This window comes from Maylandia zebra, linkage group LG15, assembly GCF_041146795.1.
Source record: "Maylandia zebra isolate NMK-2024a linkage group LG15, Mzebra_GT3a, whole genome shotgun sequence".
NCBI classification, from domain to species: domain Eukaryota; kingdom Metazoa; phylum Chordata; class Actinopteri; order Cichliformes; family Cichlidae; genus Maylandia; species Maylandia zebra.
In genome coordinates, this window is record NC_135181.1 from 29,665,539 (window position 1) to 29,689,770 (window position 24,232).

General features: G+C 41.8%; 1 protein-coding gene across 1 annotated transcript in view; it reads left to right on the forward strand.

Annotated features, from left to right (window-relative positions):
• The window catches only part of ptchd4 (patched domain containing 4), a 67,668-nt gene that overhangs the window by 17,741 nt on the left and 25,695 nt on the right, over positions 1-24,232 (forward strand). The window contains exon 2 of the mRNA XM_004573664.5: positions 2,861-3,356. Within this exon, the coding sequence (XP_004573721.2) occupies positions 2,861-3,356 (496 nt within the window). The remainder of the gene's footprint in view (positions 1-2,860; positions 3,357-24,232) is intronic.

Sequence of the window (24,232 nt, forward strand, 5' to 3'; positions counted from 1 at the left end):
GACAAGATAAAGCACATCTACAATAAGCTGCAAATTAAAACTGAAACTGTTCTGGTTGCGGAAACCAGGCAGGAGTTTCACAGTTTCACTGGTGCGTGTCTTGATTTAGTGATTAAATAGACCAATACAATATTTGCGCTGCAGCTTTAAATAATTGTATAATTATTTTTGAGGCATAAGCTTATAGCTATAATGTGTGCATTATTAGTTTAATGACTTTACCATACAGTCACAATAAATACACATATTTGGACACATTACCTAAAAATCTAAACCAGGCAAGGGAAATAAATGATGAACAACAAAAACTATACTATTTTTTTTATGTCTTTCATATATACTTTCAATGCAGGATCCTCATATAAAAAAGAAAGCCCACCCTCTTTTATGTATCAGGGTAAAATGAGAAATTATCTGGTTCTAAAACAATTTAAAGAGAACATCAGCTGAAGAATAACATGAAATATTTTACTATGTAATTGTTGTGTTGTTTTTCAAAAACTCAACCAAAATCCAGAAACAGGGTGGGCAGTATAGTCTCAAAATTGGAGGAAGATATTTCAAGAAAATCTGCAATAACAATATTTCTGATGATATAGAGAAAAAAATTGTGAACATTTCATGGACTCGAGTTTATAGCCTTTATAAGTGCAAGTAAATGAAGACTATTTTCGATCCATCTTTCCCAAACATCTACTGTCACTGAGGACAGATTTCCTCATTTGAATTTGAATTTCCATTGAAATAAGGTCCCATTGTAGTGCAATATTAGTCGCAATATTAGTTTTAAATAAAAAATGTAGATGGATAACATGAGTGTGTGTAAAACTTTGGTTTAATTATAACTAAAGTAAATACTGTATCTAGTAACTCTGAGCTGACAATATTATGACAGAATACAACTGAAAAATATTTTCTATTTTCTGCTTTTCCACCATTTAACTGCATTATTATTGTCCATCCAGCATTTTTTCTTCGTGTCATCTAGAGTGTCAGTAGCACGTGTAACCAGTGAGGCTGCTAGTTTTTTGTCTTTCACAGCCTGGTTCTATGCAGCAGTATGTTTTTGCCTCAAGTAATGAAACATGTTAGCTAAGTTGTGCTGCCGTGCTCTGTTTAAAGAAAGGACCTTTCAGACCCTTCCAAACAGACTCTACTTGTTCAGTCTTTTTCTAACTGTTCTTTAATCTCCTAGGACCTGGCGTCCACATATGTGGATATCACATTTTGGGTTGTCTAGACCAAAATAGTCAATTTTGCTCTACAAGCCCATATGGAAAAGAAATAGTAAAAACTTATAAAAGACTTGCATAAGATGTGGCCTACTTCATATAGTGAATCATACAAGGCTTATATGATTTACTCATGAAAGTGGCCACTTTCTCATTACTTTCATATATTGTTTTAGTAAGTATCCAAAACATACAAGTTTCATTTATATAATTTTTCAAGGGATCTTATATCTGTTTTCACTTTTGTATGCTTTTCATACAGGTTTCACACAAGACAGATACAAACTTTATAAGTTTTATATATATCTTTTCCATATGGGAGGGCCTGATATCCATTTACGAGGATGTTATACTGCCACTGTTCTGTCAAAATTTACAGTGAATGTCCTCTTATGTGGATCTCGTTTTTTCTCAAAAATAAAATCAGGTAAAAAAAATAAAATCACGCAATTCTTTGTTTTTACATTCATCAGGTCCCAATCAGCCCAAATAGCAAAGAGAAATTAAAAATGCATGCCATGAAAGAGTTTGGGTCTTAGGAGGTTAACAGTGAAGTTTAACATCTGAAAAGTAACTTTTGATTCATTTCCTTTATTCTATTTATTTTTGTGCTTTTTCTTTGATCATTGCACAATCTTACCTTGGGGTGAAAATGCCAGAACACCCTCTTCTGGGAAGATTAATAGCTGTGTAAAATGTTTTCCACTTATGAATAATTAAATAATTAAAATAATTAATCTTAATGTTCTATTAATGAATTTTGTTGTCATTGCCTTTTTTTTCAGAATTGCTTTTAATTTCGTTTTTAGTTTGCTTGACATCATCACTGGTGTGATAACTTTGACCTACCTCAGGATGCCTTCAGCAGCCATTCCTGAAAAGAAAAAAAGTTATAATGTACCAGTGGCATTATAACTTTTTTTTGATGTAGTCTGTGGCGCAGTAATGGCTAATATAACAGGAACAGGTTTAAGGTAATTGTGGAAACCCCATTACCCAGTGACACATCTTTTTATTTCTCATTTGGAACAGTTAAATTTTTCTCAACGAGTCACCTTTTACCTGGGTGAAGCCAAGAGATTGATGCATATTTTTCATGCTTCTGTTTGCATCAGACCCTTATAGCATGTAGCATTATTTGGTCATCCCTTGCCTTTGCTGGGCTGCACTGCTGTATCATTTGGCACCTTATACATCAGTAGTTCTGCCAATACTTTCAACTTAATAATGAATGGTTGTGTAACAACAACCAACAGGCTTCTATTATAATCTGACTTCTGTGTGATAGACTAATGCTTACTCACTTTTATTGTTCCAGCAGGCTTATTGAATTCCTCCTGTGCAATTCTTCTTGGACTTATCTCCATGCTCTTGTCACTGTGACGTCTTGTTTGTGCTGTACAATCTGATTAATGAAAAAATTAGTACAGAGCAGCATCAGTCCTGTCCGCAGCGGTGAGGTGGGTTCATATTAAAAAGTAAAGCAAATAGAACAAAAATGAAAGCTGGTATCAAAGAACGTATAGTGAGAAGCAGGACATTTGCTTTGAAGTTACTGGACTCCTGTGCCTTCCATGGTATGCTACTTTAATTGCAGCTAATATCTAATACCTCTGAATTCTGTGCAGGATGGCCGTGTGGCCTTCATCGGGCACCAGCTGGGCGGTGTGTCCTTCTCACCCAACAGCCGTGACCAGCAGGTCAAGTTTGCTCGTGCTGTCCAAATCACATACTACCTCCGAAATCATGGACCCGTGGTGCAGGATGCTATTGCAGAGCGCTGGGAGAATGAGTTCTGTGCCCTGGCCAGTCGACTGTCCACAGCCGAGGTCCCCCATGCAGCAGACCAGCTCCACATCCAGTCACTCACATCCTTCAGTCTGTGGCGGGACTTCCACCAGACGGGCCTGCTGGCCAAGGGTGAGGTGTTGGTCAGTCTGGTGCTGGTGCTCCTGGCCGCCACCATCTCCAGCTCTATGCGGGACTGCCTAAGGGGGAAACCTTTCCTGGGACTCCTGGGTGTGCTGACCATCTGCATTGCCAATGTGACGGCTGCAGGGATCTTCTTCATATCAGATGGGAAGTTCAACTCTACACTACTGGGGATACCATTCTTTGCAATGGGTGAGTGGCAATATGGGTCATAACAGAAAATGTGTGTTCATGTGTGTGTGTGTATACAGTTGTTTGGGTAAAAATGCTTATCTTAGGTTCACACTGATAGTGAGTTGATTGTGGTTTGCAAATTGTGATGGGCAACACTGCTGCAAAGTAATAAGCATGATATGTGTTTGTTTGGCTGATCTTTATCACCACAACCTTTCTCAAGGCAATCCTATCCTTACTGAACAGAATTTCAGGTTGAACTCCATCAAAATCCAAACCAGAATTTACCATGAAGTCACGTCCAATATAATTAAAATCTAAATTTGAATTCAAAGTTATGTTTAACTCATGGCACATTTCAGTCATTTGATAGTCTTGATTCACTGCAGGAACTCCTTTTTGTGTTTTTTAAAAAAATTTTGTCTGAATCATGAATGCCCAAGTCATCAAAATTCACGAGTTTCTACTGCAGTGATGTTGTGGGTTTTTATTTTTAAGTGAATGAGTTATTGTTTGCAAATGTATACATACCACCGTGTACAGTAAAAAAAAAAAAAAAAGACATTTACTCTTTTCTCTGTAGAGATCACACTGAAGTCCCATCCAAACTAGAGGGCAAAGCAAGTTCACTGAAATACTGTGAAGGTGCATCCTTATCTGGTAGCACAAGACTAATTAACGCCTTAAAGCTTTTGTGTGATGAGACTCACTACCAATAAGTTATGCCCATGAGGTCCAAGTCATCCTTGGTGATGACTCTATCCTATGGGATTATGTCTTTATTTTAAAAATTGTGTTCCAGAGTCTTAGCAATGAGACAAAAAACATTCTAACATTCTAACTGAAAATCAAAAATGTATTTCCTTTTATTTTTATTTTTTTTTACAAAAAAACCCTACAAAAATCAAACAGTTTGCTAACATACTAGCTTGCTGTTCCTGTTAGCTAAGGCCATATACATCTTTCAAATAACAAACTATAGTATAGGATGCCAATGCAGTAAAATGTTAATGCAATGTAAATCTAAGATCTAATCTAAGAAAAACATTTACTCAGCATTTCATGGTATCGTAAGTTACATGTTGTAGAGGAGAATTTTCCCCTCCAGCAGGCTTGTTTTTGTTTTGTATTTTTTATTTGTTTGTTATTTTTTGTTTTTTAGATAATTCCAGAATATGCCTCGATTGCATAAAGTGTCATAAGATTTTTTTTTCCCCTGTTCAAGCCTTTCAATTTTATTAGAAAAATAGAAAGCAGTACAACACAATATCAGTATTTTAATCCTTGACATTGACAACTAAAAATGCAGGTACTGAACATTGCAAATTAACATAAATATTACTTCAAAAAATGACCTGAATCACATTGTTTCTTAATAACCAGTTATCAGTATAAACCTTAAGCTACAGTCCCACACACCAACACAAATCCCTATCCTTATGAAGACACACATATGATCTTTGTTTTCAAACTTACCTATGAACACAAAGTCGACAACACCAAGCAAAGATGAAAACCAGCACAAAGAGACTTCAAAGCGATTGCCACACTGACTCTACTTTAGAAATATGAACAGGTAGAATTGGAGGCTGTGGCCTGACTTCTAATCAGTCTGTTACCTGTTGAAGTTCACTCTGGCTGCTAGCTGTTGGGTATACACTTAGCTTTATCATCACTCATTTTTGGCTAGCTTTGCGTTGGTGTGCAGATAACTAAAGAAACTTTGTAACATGATTAATGATAGAAATGTAAGTGTAATTTTAGTAATGAATTTAGTTCAGTAATGGGTTGCTGTGTTATTGAAAAATGTAGTGTGATTACAATAACTCAACAGTGTTTGCCAGTAGAAAACCTGCTGAATCAGCAACATGCTAGCAGTGAGATGTGCATTTTCAGGTATTCTTGATGCCAAATTGGTTATCAGTTTTGGATGATGTGGCAAAGAAGAAAGATTCTTTTTGGTTTGTAAAGGTAGGAGTAGGGCTGGGCAATATGGCCTAAAATCCATATCACTGTATAATTTGAAGCATGTATCAGGGTCATCAGCATCCTTATGTATGAATTCTGACCTCGAACCGATTTTATGTAGTACAAGGCGCGCAGAAATCTGTCAAAAAATGTTTTAGTACAACTTTAGTAAGCTATGAAGGATCAGTGTTGCCAACTCCTCAGTAAGGAAAATCGCTATTGGTTGTCCTAAAAGTCGCTAGAATTCGCTAAATGACGTCATTGCCTAATTTGCATAATTGGTCATGCTAATGTAATTGCAACCTATGTTGTTGGAGAGAGAAATAAAATAGTGGAAGAGACAAGAAGTGAGTAAAAAACATTGTAAATGCATTTAGAATTTATTTAGAACTATAAATTTAATTTCTTTTAGCAATTATTGTTTTTTAATGTCACAATTCCAACCCTGCTCCTTTACCCGGGCTTGGACCGGCATAAGTGACCCAAAATAGACGCTCTGGTGGAGTTACTTTGTGTGTGTGTGTTTATAAGTAAATGGTAAATGGCCTGTATTTGTATAGCACTTTTCTAGTCCCTAAGGACCCCAAAGCGCTTTACACAACCTGTCATCCACCCATTCACACACACATTCACACACTGGTGATGGCAAGCTACAATGTAGCCACAGCCACCCTGGGGCGCACTGACAGAGGCGAGGCTGCCGGACACTGGCGCCACCGGGCCCTCTGACCACCACCAGTAGGCAACGGGTGAAGTGTCTTGCCCAAGGACACAACGACCGAGACTGTCCAAGCTGGGGCTCGAACCGGCAACCTTCCGATTACAAGGCGAACTCCCAACTCTTGAGCCACGATCACCCCAGTAGTTTTAAACATTGTGATCCACAAAACAGAATCACAGTAAAACAAAAACTGACTGCGTTACAGTCAGTGCGGAAGCAGCGGCTTCGCTTATACGCGATTCATTTGCAGTTTGGACGCATGGGTGTGAACGTCTCCTGCCCTCAAAAAGTTGTCATAAATAAGTCTCCAATAATACCAGAAAAAGTCGCCAGATTTGTCGCTAGTCACTTTTTAGAAAAAAAGTCGCTAAGGGGGTCTGAAAACTCGCTAAATATAGCGACAAAGTCGCTAAGTTGGCAACACTGTGAAGGATGGATTGCCAGAGCATTACGGCTGCCGTAGTCAGAAGCCTTGCAGAGTAATCTGGGTCCAAAACTCCGTCTGCTTCAGGCCCCAAAATCAAACGAACACTGCGGCATCACTGAGAGTTATAAACTGTCTAAATTCTTTCATCTCTATTAAAATAATAAGCATTGCTGCTTTACCAGGTGTAACAATTAAGTTTAACATCCAGGCATCCATGAAAACAGAATTTATTACAGGGAGTGCAGAATTATTAGGCAAATGAGTATTTTGTCCACATCATCCTCTTCATGCATGTTGTCTTACTCCAAGCTGCATAGGCTCGAAAGCCTACTACCAATTAAGCATATTAGGTGATGTGCATCTCTGTAATGAGAAGGGGTCTAATGACATCAACACCCTATATCAGGTGTGCATAATTATTAGGCAACGTCCTTTCCTTTGGCAAAATGGGTCAAAAGAAGGACTTGACAGGCTCAGAAAAGTCAAAAATAGTGAGATACCTTGCAGAGGGATGCAGCAGTCTCAAAATTGCAAAGCTTCTGAAGCGTGATCATCGAACAATCAAGCATTTCATTCAAAATACTCAACAGGGTCGCAAGAAGCGTGTGGAAAAACCAAGGCACAAAATAACTGCCCATGAACTGAGAAAAGTCAAGCGTGCAGCTGCCAAGATGCCACTTGCCACCAGTTTGGCCATATTTCAGAGCTGCAACATCACTGGAGTGCCCAAAAGCACAAGGTGTGCAATACTCAGAGACATGGCCAAGGCAAGAAAGGCTGAAAGACGACCACCACTGAACAAGACACACAAGCTGAAACGTCAAGACTGGGCCAAGAAATATCTCAAGACTGATTTTTCTAAGGTTTTATGGACTGATGAAATGAGAGTGAGTCTTGATGGGCCAGATGGATGGGCCCGTGGCTGGATTGGTAAAGGGCAGAGAGCTCCAGTCCGACTCAGACGCCAGCAAGGTGGAGGTGGAGTACTGGTTTGGGCTGGTATCATCAAAGATGAGCTTGTGGGGCCTTTTCGGGTTGAGGATGGAGTCAAGCTCAACTCCCAGTCCTACTGCCAGTTTCTGGAAGACACCTTCTTCAAGCAGTGGTACAGGAAGAAGTCTGCATCTGATAGGTTTGTAGCTTGAACCTATTCGCTGGAACGTTGAAGGCAATATAATTACACAGCAAGCAAGACACGAAGTAGGCAAAGTTCTTCTTGTTACTCATGCATGAGGGAGACCTGCCTGGAGCCAAGTGTTGTTCCACCACTTGACCTCCATCAGACTCTCAGCCAGGTTCCCCATAGCACTCCTTTTATTGTGGTTACATGAATATGCATAGGGTCATTAACATATAGCATCTTACATAGGTATACATGTGAACAAAGAATACTGTGTGTGTGTGTGTGTGTGTGTGTGTGTGTGTGTGTGTGGGGTACTGCTGATCAAAGGGTCATATAACATGAAAGCACAAAAGCAAACATCCTTGGTCAGGAAGAGGGTAGTCTCCCCCTCACCCTAGATTGTTCACCCTAGATAACATGGTGAGGAAGTCCAGCAGTTCATCTAAACAAAAAGTACTTAGACGTTAATCCTACTGTAAAACAATAAGACAAGGTACGACCTCTCTCGTGCTCCCAGAGTGCTCTCTAATGCACACAAAGTTTGCAGACTATTAAGGATCAAACCTCTACCAATCTACAACTAATTATAAAACTCTAAGCATATATAAGTAGATATTTCTAAGCATAAATGACAATCAACAATACAAAACCTAACAGCATCCTTCAAGAAAAACACGATTTTCATGCAGAAACAATGCTCCATCACACGCGTCCAAGTACTCCACAGCGTGGCTGGCAAGAAAGGGTATAAAAGAAGAAAAACTAATGACATGCCCACCTTGTTCACCTGATCTGAACCCCATTGAGAACCTGTGGTCCATCAACAAATGTGAGATTTACAAGGAGGGAAAACAGTACACATTTAACACAGCCTCCCAGAACAGTGTCTGGGAGGCTGTGGTTGCTGCTGCATGCAATGTTGATGGTGAACAGATCCAAACACTGACAGAATCCATGGATGGCAGGCTTTTGAGTGTCCTTGCAAAGAAAGGTGGCTATATTGGTTGCTGATTTGTTTTTGTTTTGTTTTTGAATGTCAGAAATGTATATTTGTGAATGTGGAGATTAGGGGTGGGTTTTTATAATCGATTTATCGATTAAAATAGATTCTGGCTTGGATAACGTAAAATCGATTCATTAAAATCCTGAATCGATTTTTTAATATTAATTTATTTTGCCCGAAATGCCAGAATCTCAGGTGAAAGATCACAAAATTTCAACAACCACCAAACAGCTAACACAGTAAATGAGAGCAGGTACACGGCTTCTGCACAAAGACGTAAACACACAGCGCGGACCCGCGGATCAGAATCAGTGAGATGTCGCCTTTCTCAGCTGACGGTCGGGGCTGAAAGCCGACAGCTCGCTGATTCTGATCCGCGGGTCCGCGCTTTTTGTTTATGCCCTTTTTGCACTGATCATATGGCTGTTAGTTTTATCTCTCTCCAAACAATATTGACCGAACCAGCAGCAAAAGAAGATCCAAACTACGCTTCACATAAACATCGTCATGAATTCCCTCTGACTTTTGCTGACTTTTCAGGATAAAAAAAAACAAACAAATCACACTTCATGCACAGCTCTCTCTCTCTCTCTTTTCTGCATTATTCGCTTGCTTGTTACGCACAAGTCTACCGTTGTTTACAGCGCTGTCGGCCGACGTTTTTTTTTCCCTTTTACTTACTTCCGAAAAGTAAACCTAATTTCTGCCGTTCAATATTGAACAAATTTTAATTTTTTAAAATTAAGCAAAATGCAAAACGCTTAGCCGTGTCTCTAATAAAACCGCTGTAACTTCAGAGGTAATGTTCATGTGTTGATTAATGGTTTTCTTTCGTTTTTGATGTACTGCAGATTATTTTTATAAAATCCCAGGCCAGGAAAATCACCTTCATGTTTTTCTGTGTTTTATCTTCAGCTACTTTGACACAAAGGCCTCTGATGCTCACACCTCTGATAAAGTCTTGCGTGTGTCAGCTTCCTTTTAATAGATACAAAAATATGTAAATGTACTGATCTGAATCATAATATTTCTGACTGTCAAAATTTCCCAGATTCAAATCGAATCGAATCGAATTAAATTGAATCGTGGATCGAATCGATTCGGGACCTTGTGAATCGGAATTGAATCGATTCTAGAAATCAGTGACGATACCCAGCCCTAGTGGAGATGTTATATTGGTTTCACTGGTAAAAATAAATAATTGAAATGGGTATATATTTGTTTTTTGTTAAGTTGCCTAATAATTATGCACAGTAATAGTCACCTGCACACACAGATATCCCCCTAAAATAGCTAAAAGTAAAAACAAACTAAAAACTACTTCCAAAAACATTCAGCTTTGATATTAATGAGTTTTTTGGGTTCATTGAGAACATGGTTGTTGTTCAATAATAAGATTATTCCTCAAAAATACAACTTGCCTAATAATTCTGCACTCCCTGTAAATTCAACTTTGTTAGAAGTTAGCAGGAAGTTAGCTTGCTAGTTTCCACCTAAACATGATATGCCATGTTCTGACTGAGAGATTTCTGAAAAAATTAAACCATACAGCTCTGCTATCACTTCAAACATAAATGACGACAGAAAACTAAACAGCAGTGACTTTTGTAGGGTTACTGAAGTTGGACTAGCTGGTATGTAATGATGTCCTACGTGATCGCTAGAAAAACAGCTACGTTAGCATAACATTAGCGCATTGAAGCTGAAGGATGGACGCTAACTTTTTTCTACTCAATAAAAGTTAACGTGAGGGTTTCTGGTGGTTAGGGACAAATGCACTTGCATGGCAGGATGCTATAAATGGACCAAACTTCAGTTAGGAGAACAACTGAGATAATCCATCCACAATATGAGGTTAGTCGTTAATATGCTGCAACAACATGGGAATAAAGCAGCTGCGAGAGAATTCAGCATTAAAGAATCAATGGTACAGAAGTGGAGGAAGTGCAGTTTTTGGATTTCCCCATATTCCAAAAATGCTTTGTCTCTTTGCTATTACTGTCGCCCGGCATAATTTGCAGATGATGTTGTTTACATACGCTGCAATGCTTTCGACCAAAACAGGCGCAGCCTGATGATATGCGCTATCAACATGCACTATTGCGGTAGAACAATATAGTCAAAATCTCTACCGTTGGCCAAATTTATATAGTTTCTACCGTATACCGTTTATACCGCCCACCCCTAGGTGGGAGGTTAAAATGAAGGCTGGCAAAATAAGAACTGACTGAGAACTTATTTAAGGTAGTTTTCAGGATTACAAGCTTAATAACATGTGTCACATTCAAACATACATTAAATGTACATTTTCCACATTTTCCTCCATCATATCCTCTCTTTCCTTATCTGTCTCCCTTTCGTTCTTTAAATATACCTTGTCTATTTACTCTACAGTATATCTTTCTTCTCTATGTATTACTAAGGTCACCAGATCCCCAGAGCTTTGGTAGAGCTTGGCTGCATGCCAGCTGACATAACTTAAGTTTAAGTAAGACTCAGGAACAAGAGACTGGCTCAGCTCCCTCCTTATGACCTAGAGGCAGAGGAGAAGGAGAGGAGAGGAGATGAAGGGCTAGAGGTGTGAAAGAAGCTAAAAAAAATCAAAGAGAAAAAAAAAGACTGATTTATTGGAAAGAAAAAGCTCCCTTTTTTCTTTCCAATAAATCACATTCTATTTTTGTCTCTTTCCTTTTCCTCTTTTACTCTGCAGAAAGGTAGGACAGAGACTGAATTTTAGGAGGGAGGAGAGAGGGGAAGAGGAGAATGGAAGATGAAGAGGAAGAGGCAGGAGGTGGAGACAGAAGAAGGAGATGGAGAGGAGTTGATGAAGTCTGTAATTTCATGTGACAGGACCTCAGAGGTAGCAGATGTCCACCCTCCTTTTGGGAGGTTCTGACTGAGGCACACCCCTATCACTATATCAGTGCCACATCAGGACAGACACTGAGAACTGTAATAGAAACTGATACCAAATGTGTCATGCCAGTGTAGCACCCCCTGTGGACATATTTTAGTTAATTCAATTTTATTTATACAGCGTCAAATCAAAACAAGAGTATCTTATATTGTAAGGTAGACCCTACAATAATACATACAGAGAAAAACCCAACAATCAAGTGAGCCCTGTGTGTAAGCACTCTGGCGACAGTGGGAAGGAAAAACTCTGTTTTCACAGGAAAAAACCTCCAGTAGAACCAGGCTCATGGAGGGACAGCCATCTACACACTGCTCCCGTGGCGTCCAATGGCTGCCCACTGCTTCACAGAGTGAATAGGTTAAATGCAGAGAGGAATCAGTGTTGCCAACTCCTCAGTAAGGAAAATCGCTAGGCACATTAGGGGCTTAATATGAGGGCCCAACTGAAATCAAAATGAGATATCCCCTTTTGCAGTCAAAAACTTTTGAAGAACCAGAAAGCATATATGATTTACATACAGGATTTACACATGTGGTTACACATGCATCTACAGAGAAACAGTGTGTGGTCCATGTGGTAATAGAGCTCCCAGAAAACTCTCTAATTGTCTGCGAATGACCAAAACTTCTCTCTCTTTGTGCTGGTAGAGTGGCCAGATGAAAGCCATTCCTGCATAAAAGCCAAAAATCTCTTCGTCTGTCTGATGGGATGGAAATTGATCTCTGACCTACTATAAAGGCAGAATGCTATGCATGATGAGGCACCAATCTTCATTGGGAAACGTAGCAGTTACACATAGTAATGCAATTTGGAAACTTATCAGGGCTAGAAAACGCTAAGGTTTGAGAGAATGATGGTTAAGGTCAACTAAAAACTACATAAAGGAATTTAAGGTGACATAATTTGTAGTACAAGACGCGTGTAACAAGGGCAGCACTTTCTTTGGAAATGTAGTACTGTAACACTGGTAAAATAACATGGTATAAAATTAGCACAAAAGGCCCAATGATTATAACACAAGACTATGAAGACAACAGCTGAATTTCACATAAATGTAGCAGAGAACAAAGTAAATGATTTTTGAAATAGTTTCAAAAAAGTCCCATCCTATCCAAATAATACAAAAGAGATGTCGCTCCTCTCTAAAGTTGTATTGGCTTGTTAAGTGTAAAGCTGTGTCATGGTTTCTCTTTATCTGTTTCATCAAAGCCTCCCTTCACACTGTAGTAAAATTAATCCATTATTCTCTCTCAAATGTCTAACTAATGTCATCTGTGGCCTTTGAATCATGTAGTGGAAGCAGATTTGCACAGGGCAGGTACCGTCAGATGTCTTTGGACCTTTGTTTAATATGGAGCACCCTCTCCTCTTGTCTGTCTCCCTTGTGCCTATCTGCCGTGTCATATGCGAGCTGGCCAATTACTGCTGAGTTGAGCTTGTCACTTTCTTCTCTCTCTGGATATGTGATGGCTGTTAGAAGTGTAAAAACAGGCAGGAGGAGAGAAAAGAAAGCAGAACAGCACTCATGAAACATACATGCTGGGACGTTGCAGAGGTAGTGCTGGCACTTTTTTCCTTTCTCTTGCTGACAGGTTTATATAAATTCAGGATATCGACCATCCAGACCTGCATTTTATTTAGTTAATACAACAGGCTGCTATTGTTTGTTTCTCTGGTGCATGATGAAGCTCCACAATGCCAGTCTGTATTCATCAGCCTTGTATGAGTCATAATGGAAGTATGTTGGAAGAATGTGTTCCTTTTAGGTCAACCGAGAAATCTCAAAACCAGCGAGACCAGTCACAATACTAAACTTTAATACTAAAATCCAGATAGCAATGAGGTCTTACTCTGTATACTATGGAGACCAACTGTGAGGTTGGAGTCGGTACTAACTTCAGCTGTGAGATCTTTGTTTTTCCTCTCATGGACACAGTGTTTATGTGGGATCTACTTGTTTAACAGTTCCTGCGTAAGTTCAGTCAGCGTAAGAGGCATCATAGAATGGAATAGAAAATAGTGGGAGTGAAAGGAGACCTTACATTTAGAATGTTAAACAAGCAAGTGGTTCTTTTGTAGGCACAACAACATAAGCCATGGCTGTCCAAGAAGGTAAGAGGAATATTACAACCGTGTACACACCACTACACACCACTCTCAGCCACGTGGACAAGAAACAGGGTAACTATGTGCGAATGCTGTTTGTTGATTACAGTTCAGCGTTTAACACAATAGTGCCCTGCAGACTGTTCACAAAGCTGAGGGATCTGGGACTTAACAGCCGTCTGTGTGCATGGGTGTTGGACTTCCTCACTGGCAGAACTCAGGTGGTGAGGGTGGGTAGATGCGTCTTAAACAGCATCACCATCAACACAGGAGCACCTCAGGGATGTGTCCTCTCGCCCCTGCTCTACTCCCTCTACACTTCAGACTGTGTGGCCACCCATGGCTCCAACACCATTGTGAAGTTTGCTGACGACACAGTGGTGTTGGGTGCCATCTCCAACAACGATGAGATGGCTTACATGGATGAAGTGAAGAATCTGGCATCATGGTGCCAGGACAACCACCTCCAGCTGAACGTCGGCAAGACCAAGGAGCTGGTGGTGGACTTCAGAAGGGGTCAGCACAGAGACTACAAGCCCATTATCATCAATGGAGCTCCAGTGGAGAGGGTGCAGTCCTTCAAGTATCTTGGTGTCCACATCTCCTCAGACCTGACATGGGCTGCCCACATTCAGGTCCAGACCAAAAAGGCTAGGCAGCGCCTGTATCACCTACAACAACTGAGGAAGTTCAGGGTCTCTCCAAAGATCCTCAGGATTTTCTATACAGGCGCTGTGGAGAGCATCCTCACACAGAACATGACATCGTGATTCGGGACCAGCTGTGTGAAGGACCAAAAAGCTCTCCAGAGAGTGATCCGTACAGCAGAACGCTGCTGCAGGATTGCTCTCCCCCCGCTTCAGGACACCTACACCACGAGATGCCGGACTAGAGCAGCGCAGATACTGAAGGACCCGTCCCATCCTGGCAACAAACTGTTCCAACTTCTGCAATCTGGTAGAAGGTTCCGCATCATCCAGGCAAGGACAGAGAGAGGAGCCTCTATCCCCAAGCCATCCGGGCCCTAAACACACACACCCGCCTGCTCACATCATCTATAATTGTCTGAGACAGGACTCTCTTCCAGACACTTTAAACCAAGGCACAATGTACATTCCAAATTCCTTTAATTTTAAATATGTTTATATTGTCTATCCTGTAAAATAGTCAGATGTCTATTCATATTAATGTACAGAATTCACCTGCTTGCTGCTACTACTGCACATTCACCCAATGTGTATATATATATATATATATATGTATATATATATATATATACACACACACACACACACACACACACACACACACATATATATATATATATATATATATATATATATATATATATATATATATATATATATATATATATATATATATATAAAATGTTCCTCCCCCAATTTTTGCACATGTCGAGGAGCGTGTCAGGCTACATTTCACTGTGTGTTACACTTGTATAACTATACATGTGACAAATAAAGAACCTTGAACCTTGAGCCTTGAAGTGTAGCTTTTTTTTTTAATATTTATGCTTTTAATTGTCTGTAGGGTGAGCGGTGCTACCTCTGCTACTGCTCAAACAACATAACTGGTTAATGGTGTTAGCATTTAAAATAACATAATGATACAGTTCCAGTTTAGGAATCATAAGGTGTTACTCAGTAATTATAGACTTTTAAACCTCTTCTGGCATTAACATCAGCACAAAAGCTGTGCTGGTAGCGTCCTGATTTCCTGAAGCTCGTGTAGATTCAGATTTTACACTCCAAACAGCTGAGATGACTCTTTAAAATTCAGCAATTAAAGATAGTTGCCTGAATTAAATGGAAAGTATTGATTGGTGAGCTTCAGTGCTAATGAGCTGGTGTTATTACCTTCAACAGAACAAGGTTGGCTGCTTGCCAGCTGTTTTCACCGTTGCTGTCTTGACTGAAGTTTTTGACTTAGAAACTGAGCGATAATTCATGTGCTCAAAAGCTATAGACTGATACTATAAAGTCTACCATGTTTTATCTACTTTTTTCCTCTAATTTGTACAAAATTTACAAATTTAACATCATGTTCTTTTCATTCTGACTTTAAAGTAGCAACTGATCTCATAATCCCAACAAGTGTTTACTAAGGTCATAGAGCAAAGAAGCTGAAGGGTCATGTTTTCCCTCGACTTTTATACAATCAGAGTAGTCTTCCCCTACTGGGCACAGAAATACAGATCTAAGGCAGTTCAGTAATGGCTTCACTACCTCGTATCTATTTCCAGTTTTGTTTATGGGTATAGTATTAGGATTACCTTGCTAATTACATTATTTTAACCTGATAAATAAGTTTTAAAAAGTGTCCACAAATCCATCAGATTATAATTTTAAAGTTTGCTGCTGAGGTTCTTATTTTGTGATCTTAAACTGACAATAAAGAAATTCTAGTTTCTGACCTATAAGGTCCCATGTAAGGAATATCAGTATATTCTGGCTTCGCCTATGGGGAACTGTCATGTCATGTCTAGCCTGTGGTCTTTCCATCTGCCAATATGTCAATCAAAGCTTTATTCGTCACATGCAGGTTGCCCTGCAGTGAAATGGGACCCCCCCCCCCCGACCTTACACATATAGCACAAACATTACATGGGGATACAGGTCGGAGATTGGTAGAATCAGAGAAAAACATTGAAATGTACATTACAGTGGGGAAGTACAAGAGGAAAAAAGAGACCCCTACTCATGCTGTGCTTCCATGGTAGGACAGCATGAGAACAGGAAACAAAAAAACTCCTTTGCACAAAAAAGCACATAAATGTCCACAGCACAACATTGTGAAGACATGACAAGCCACAGGGGTGGGTGGGGGGTGAGGAGTAATCCGAAGAAACACAGCAGCCACCCTGCACAGCGCTATCATTCCAGCGCGGCACACAGACCCGCCGTGTTCCCTCGCCGGAAACAAGCATCGAAGGCGTTGGAAAGGGAGGGGGGATGAGTGAGTGCCTATCAGTGTAAGTGTATGTGTGTGCGTGTCCATAGTTCAGCGGAGACAGTGTCCTTCGCTCTATCAGGCTAAGTAAACAGTCTGCCAGCCAACCCAGGTGGCCTTCATGGGACGGGAAGAATAGTCATCACACAGTCGTTATCAGGGAGTTGTTTTGGTGAGCTCCAGCCTTGGGCCTAGCAGCTGGAGCCGTGGTGTCCAAATGTTGAATATTGTTGATTGTCCATCTGCTTCCTCTCAGAATATGTATACAATAATGGATATAATGCGTTTACCTGAAAGTTATCTGGTTGCCAAACTGGTGAGCTGCTTTTGCAAGCTCGTCCAGAGCACATGAGTGGGTGAAGTTCAAGGTTCAAGGTTCAAGGTTCTTTATTTGTCACATGCATAGTTATACAAGTATAACACACAGTGAAATGTAGCCTGACACGCTCCACGACATGTGCAAAAATAGGGGGGGGGTCTGTAGAGGAATATATATATATATATACAACTGTAGCTTGCCTCCACCAGTGTATGAATGTGAGAGTGAATGAATAGTGGCATTGTAAAGCGCTTTGGGTGCCTTGAAAAGCGCTATATAAATCCAATCCATTATCATTATTATCATTATATATATGTATATATATATATATATATATATATATATATATATATATATTACAGTGGGGCAAAAAAGTATTTAGTCAGCCACCGATTGTGCAAGTTCCCCCACTTAAAATGATGACAGAGGTCAGTAATTTGCACCAGAGGTACACTTCAACTGTGAGAGACAGAATGTGAAAAAAAAATCCATGAATTCACATGGTAGGATTTGTAAAGAATTTATTCGTAAATTAGGGTGGAAAATAAGTATTTGGTCACCTCAAACAAGGAAAATCTCTGGCTCTCACAGACCTGTAACGTCTTCTGTAAGAAGCTTTTCTGTCCCCCACTCGTTACCTGTATGAATGGCACCTGTTTGAACCCATCATCTGAATAAAAGACACCTGTCCACAGCCTCAAACAGTCAGACTCCAAACTCCGCCATGGCCAAGACCAAAGAGCTTTCGAAGGACACCAGGAAAAGTATTGTAGACCTGCACCAGACTGGGAAGAGTGAATCTACAACAGGCAAGCAGCTTGGTGTGAAAAAATCAACTGTGGGAGCAATCATCAGAAAATGGAAGACATACAAGACCACTGATAATCTCCCTCGATCTGGGGCTCCACGCAAGATTTCATCCCGTGGGGTCAAAATGATCATGAGAATGGTGAGCAAAGATCCCAGAACCACACGGGGGGACCTGATGAATGACCTGCAGAGAGCTGGGACCAAAGTAACAAAGGTCACCATCAGTAACACACTACAACGGCAGGGAATCAAATCCCGCAGTGCCAGACGTGTCCCGCTGCTGAAGCCAGTGCATGTCCAGGCCCGTCTGACGTTTGCCAGAGAGCACATGGATGATACAGCAGAGGATTGGGAGAATGTCATGTGGTCAGATGAAACCAAAGTAGAACTTTTTGGTATAAACTCAACTCGTCATGTTTGGAGGAAGAAGAATACTGAGTTGCATCCCAAGAACACCATACCTACTGTGAAGCATGGGGGTGGAAACATCATGCTATGGGGCTGTTTTTCTGCCAAGGGGACAGGACGACTGATCCGTGTTAAGGACAGAATGAATGGGGCCATGTATCGTGAGATTTTGAGCCAAAACCTCCTTCCATCAGTGAGAACTTTGAAGATGAAACGAAGCTGGGTCTTCCAACATGACAATGATCCAAAACACACCGCCCGGGCAACAAAGGAGTGGCTCCGTAAGAAGCATTTGAAAGTCCTGGAGTGGCCTAGCCAGTCTCCAGACCTCAACCCCATAGAAAATCTGTGGCGGGAGTTGAACGTCCGTGTTGCTCGGCGACAGCCCCAAAACATCACTGCTCTCGAGAAGATCTGCATGGAGGAATGGGCCAAAATACCAGCTACTGTGTGTGCAAACCTGGTAAAGACCTATAGTAAACGTTTGACCTCTGTTATTGCCAACAAAGGTTATGTTACAAAGTATTGAGTTGTTGTTGTTGTTGTTTTGTTATTGACCAAATACTTATTTTCCACCCTGATTTACGAATAAATTCTTTACAAATCCTACCATGTGAATTCATGGATTTTTTTTTCACATTCTGTCTCTCACAGTTGAAGTGTACCTCTGGTGCAAATTACTGACCTCTGTCATCATTTTAGGTGGGGGAACTTGCACAATCGGTGGCTGACTAAATACTTTTTTGCCCCACTGTATACATAGTATGTACATTGGGTGAATGTGCAGTAGTAGCTGCAAGCAGGTGAATTCTGTACATTAATAAGAATAGACATCTGACTATTTTACAGGAAATACAGAAATACTGGTTATTAAATTTTTTTCATGAAAAGTTCTTAACCATGCTCTCAATCCTCATCAATCCAGGCAGTGATGTTCCTGTCAGCGCCGCTGCATGATTTACAAGGTGGTTGGAGCTTTCTCTTTCTGGACCTTGATGCTTTTATGGACTGATATTTTCTTATCCTGTGAGGGCAAGATGGATAGTGACACTTAACATTCGCAGCCAGTCACGCGCTATGGCCGTCTCTGCTGATGGTGAAAAGCCTTCTAGGAATTCTTGCCTGTTTCTATAAGTAGGGCTGGATGACTGATGATCGATCTGTGGATGTTATTGCCATGAGTACCTCTGGAATGGTGGTAGCATGACAGCTTCAAGGTCGTTATTAAAGCCTGCACAAAGGAGTCATAAACCACTTCTGCACATCAATTAATACTCCTCCATGATGATATGACTTAATGGAAAAATACACTGTTTCTGGGAGAGCGAGCCATTTGGAGTGTATATAATATACTTCTTTATATGTTTCTAGCATAATTGGATCTTGCTTTGGGGAAAAGAAATTTCTACTTGGAGTTGTGTATATTCCTTGTCTTTTCCTTGGATTTATCTTTAATACTTATCTTTAGGTTTTCAACTGATTGCTTCCCGTTTTCATAACATCATCTCTCAGTATTCAGAACCACGAGCCTCTTGGTGTGCCTCTAATTGGCTGTGTGAAATTTTACACCTTACTGCATTTACAGTGTAAGAAGCCTCCATGTTTCCTGCAGCTAAAACTGACTGCAATGGTAGCAGTGAGTGTTAAGTTGAAGTAGACAGCAAAAAGAATAATACAGTTCGTGACTGCAGCGTTTCTCTCCCTCTATACAATACATCATATCTACTCGGCTTCTTTGAAAAAATGCTTTGTATACACAAAACAGGCCAACTGTGAAATAGGTTATGGACAAGACACACGAAAAAAGAAAAAACTATATATCAAGCAGTTTTTCTTCTTAAATAAAATGACAAGTTCTTCAATATGTTGAATTTTGTAAATTCTGTCACTATGCAAAACAGCTTGAGATGTTTTCAGAGACATTTGTTGTAAGTAAGTTAAAATTCGGTTGGAACAGATTTCCAGGGGTCTGAATGACTAAAGGGAGCTGAATATGTGTAACAGCGTGTTTGTGCAGATTTAAAGAGAGATGTTATGGTGCAGCTGCTCCTTTTGACGTCAAATAGTATTGATCTTCATATCACTGTCAGGGTAATGTCGTTTAGGAAATAGCAGACCTAGAAACACACAAACAACACTTGTCATGTGAAGTGATATGTGCATGTGGAATATCCTTTTATAAACATGCGTGCTCTTCAAACAGATTGGATGCTGCTCATGCTAACGTGTTAGAATTCAGAATTGGGCATAAAAGATAGGTTTCATTTATTGATTTACCAGCGTGCAGCAAAATGTGATGAGGAATGTGAACTCCTACCTGGATCGGTGACATGGTCTGGGGTTGGTGACCTATGATTTTGAGTTTTGGTTCTGGACTTATTTTATTTTAGTGTAGGATGATGATTTCTGTTTCCTTAATATGTTATTTTCTGAGGTTTGGGGTTGAGCTTCAGTCTTCTTTTTATGTCCGTTATCCCTGGTTTCTCAGAGTATTACCATCTTTCTGTACATAGAAAGCTTTGTATAGTCCACCCGGTTGTGTTCCTGGTCTTGTTTGTGTGTCTGTCTGTTCTATATATATCTTATATAGTATATATATCTTATATAGTATATATATAGCGTAGTGGTTAGACTACACGCCTTTGGAACAGAGGATCGCAAGTTCGATTCCTGCCTGGGGCGTCTGTATCCAGTAAGGGTCCTAAGGCTAGACCCCCTATGCTAAGCAAGCCTACCGCAGACATGAGCGAGACAGATAAATATGAAGGCATGCCAGCTCGGATGTCGCCCGGATCAACAAGGTCCGCGTCAGGTGTTGAGGAACCAGGGCACCCTGACGAAAAGTGGGCTACTGGAACAAGAAGGCATCGGTGGGCAAGAGACGAAAACAGGGCGTTGTTGGAATGCTACTACGCAAGTAACCCCGGCGGAAGGGGCTACATGAGGGACCTATGGATTCTTCGATACCCAACATCCACAATGACGGCGAAACAACTAGTAGCTCAGTGTTCAAACATTCGAAAGAAGGGACTGCTCTCACAGCTAGAGATTGACGAGGTACAACACAAATGCTACGGCAAGGAGGAGTCAGGACGCCAGGTCAGGGGGGCGATATCATCACCCCCACCCGAGATTGGGTACATAGCCCCAAGTGCGATAGGAGAAGGATCGTTGAGTGCGAGAGGAACTGACCTGAAAAATAGGATCATGGCCAAGCTTGAAACCTGGATCCCCCGTAGCCGGTTACCAAGATTACGTGAAGTACCCTCAGAAGGTCTGCTAGATGATGTTAATGCAGCACTACGGGCAATACCTACAACCACGATTACCGACACTAACAAGCTGATCTACAATACAGCTTGGATGATCAGTGAGATGCTTGGCTACAAGTTGAACAGCGACAAGGGGCAGTACCCTCCATGGAGAAGGAGGCTAGAGGGCAAGATCAAAGTAGCATGGAGGGAGGTTAGCCAACTAACGGAGTTGCAGAAAGGTGCGACAAATAAGGTGCCTAAGAAATACAGCAAAGGTGTACTCTCAGTGGCAAGGGAACAATAAGAGAACAGCACCACCAAGGCTGGAGACGGAGCAATACTGGAAGAGCATATGGGAGAAGGATGCAACCCATAACGGCAATGCTCAGTGGCTAGAGGATCTGAGGGCAGACCACAGCGACCTCCCTGAACAGGGTCCAGTAACCATCACAGTGGCAGATATCCAAGAAAGGGTCTCCAGTATGAAGAGTTGGACAGCACCAGGGCCCGACATGGTTCACGCCTACTGGCTGAAGAAGCTGACTGCACTCCACGAGCGTCTGGCAGCACAAATGAACCAGCTGCTAGTTAACGAGAGACACCCGGAATGGCTAACCGAAGGCCGGACGGTCCTGATCCCCAAGGACCCCAAGAAGGGACCGGTCCCCTCCAACTACCGACCAATAACCTGCCTCAGTACTACATGGAAGCTCCTGTCAGGCATCATATCGGCTAAGATGAACAGGCACATGGGTCAATACATGAGCGGGACACAGAAAGGAATTGGCAAGAATACCAGAGGCGCAAAACACCAGCTACTGGTAGACAGAACAATCAGCCGAGACTGCAAGACCAGACTGACCAACCTGTGCACTGCCTGGATTGATTACAAGAAGGCCTATGAGTCAGTGCCCCACAGCTGGATACTGGAATGCCTAGAATTGTACAAGATCAATGGGACCCTAAGAGCCTTCATCAGGAACTCAATGGGGATGTGGCGTACAACACTAGAGGCCAATTCCAAGCCCATAGCACAAGTCACCATCAAGTGCGGGATCTACCAAGGAGATGCTCTGTCCCCACTGCTGTTCTGCATAGGCCTGAACCCCCTCAGTGAGATCATTAACAAGACTGGCTACGGATACCGACTACGGAACGGAGCAGTTGTCAGCCACCTCCTGTACATGGATGACATCAAGCTGTATGCCAAGAGTGAACGAGACATCGATTAACTGATCCACACTACCAGGCTATACTGCAATGACATTGGAATGTCGTTCGGACTGGAGAAGTGTAGTCGGATGGTAACAAAGAGAGGGAAGGTAGTCAGAACTGAGGGGATTGAACTACCAGAAGGCAACATTGCAGACATAGAGGACAGTTACAAGTACCTGGGGATCCCGCAGGCGAATGGGAACCATGAAGAGGCCGCTAGAAAAGCTGCAACCACCAAGTACCTGCAGAGGGTCAGGCAAGTCCTGAGGAGTCAGCTGAATGGTAAGAACAAGATCCGGGCCATCAACACGTACCCTGCTGGGGTAATAGGCTGGCCAAAGGAGGAGATAGAAGCCACTGACATAAAGACAAGAAAGCTCCTTACCATGCATGGAGGGTTTCACCCCAAGTCCAGCACCCTGAGGCTGTACGCTAAGCGGAAGGAAGGGGGCCGGGGACTGGTGAGTGTCAGCACCACAGTCCAGGATGAGACAACGAACATCCAAGAATACATTGGGAAGATGGCCCCAACTGACCGAGTGCTCAGTGAATACCTCAGGCAGCAGAAACCCAAGAAAGAGGAGGGAGACGAGGAACCATCATGGAAGGACAGGCCCCTGCACGGTATGTACCACCGGCAGATAGAGGAGGTGGCTGATATCCAGAAATCCTACCAGTGGCTGGACAAAGCTGGACTGAAAGACAGCACAGAGGCACTAATCATGGCAGCACAAGAACAAGCTCTGAGCACAAGATCCATAGAGGCTGGGGTCTATCACACCAGGCAAGACCCCAGGTGCAGGCTGTGTAAAGATGCCCCAGAGACAATCCAGCACATAACAGCAGGGTGCAAGATGCTAGCAGGCAAGGCATACATGGAACGCCATAACCAAGTGGCCGGCATAGTGTACAGGAACATCTGTGCCGAGTATAACCTGGAAGTCCCAAGGTCAAAATGGGAGATTCCCCCAAGGGTGGTGGAGAATGACCGAGCTAAGATCCTGTGGGACTTCCAGATACAGACGGACAAAATGGTGGTGGCTAACCAACCGGACATAGTGGTGGTAGACAAACAGAAGAAGACGGCCGTAGTGATCGATGTAGCGGTTCCGAATGACAGCAATATCAGGAAGAAGGAACACGAGAAGCTGGAGAAATACCAAGGGCTCAGAGAAGAGCTCGAGAGGATGTGGAGGGTGAAGGTAACGGTGGTCCCCGTGGTAATCGGAGCACTAGGTGCGGTGACTCCCAAGCTAGGCGAGTGGCTCCAGCAGATCCCGGGAACAACATCGGAGATCTCTGTCCAGAAGAGCGCAGTCCTGGGAACAGCTAAGATACTGCACAGGACCCTCAAGCTCCCAGGCCTCTGGTAGAGGACCCGAGCTTGAAGGATAAACCGCCCGCAGGGGCGTGCTGGGTGTTTTTTATATATATATATATATATATATAGAGAGAGAGAGAGATGAAATGAGCTTCAGGTAAGAAGTTATGACCTGCAGTCTCTGGGTATGATATAAACCAAGTTTAGGTGGAATTTATTTTCGTTGTGCTAATGTCACGACCGGGCGGCCAGACACAGGTAAGTGGACTCAAATGCAGACACCACATGGAGGTATAGTGCAAACTAGCAATTTATTTGGCACTCAAAAATGG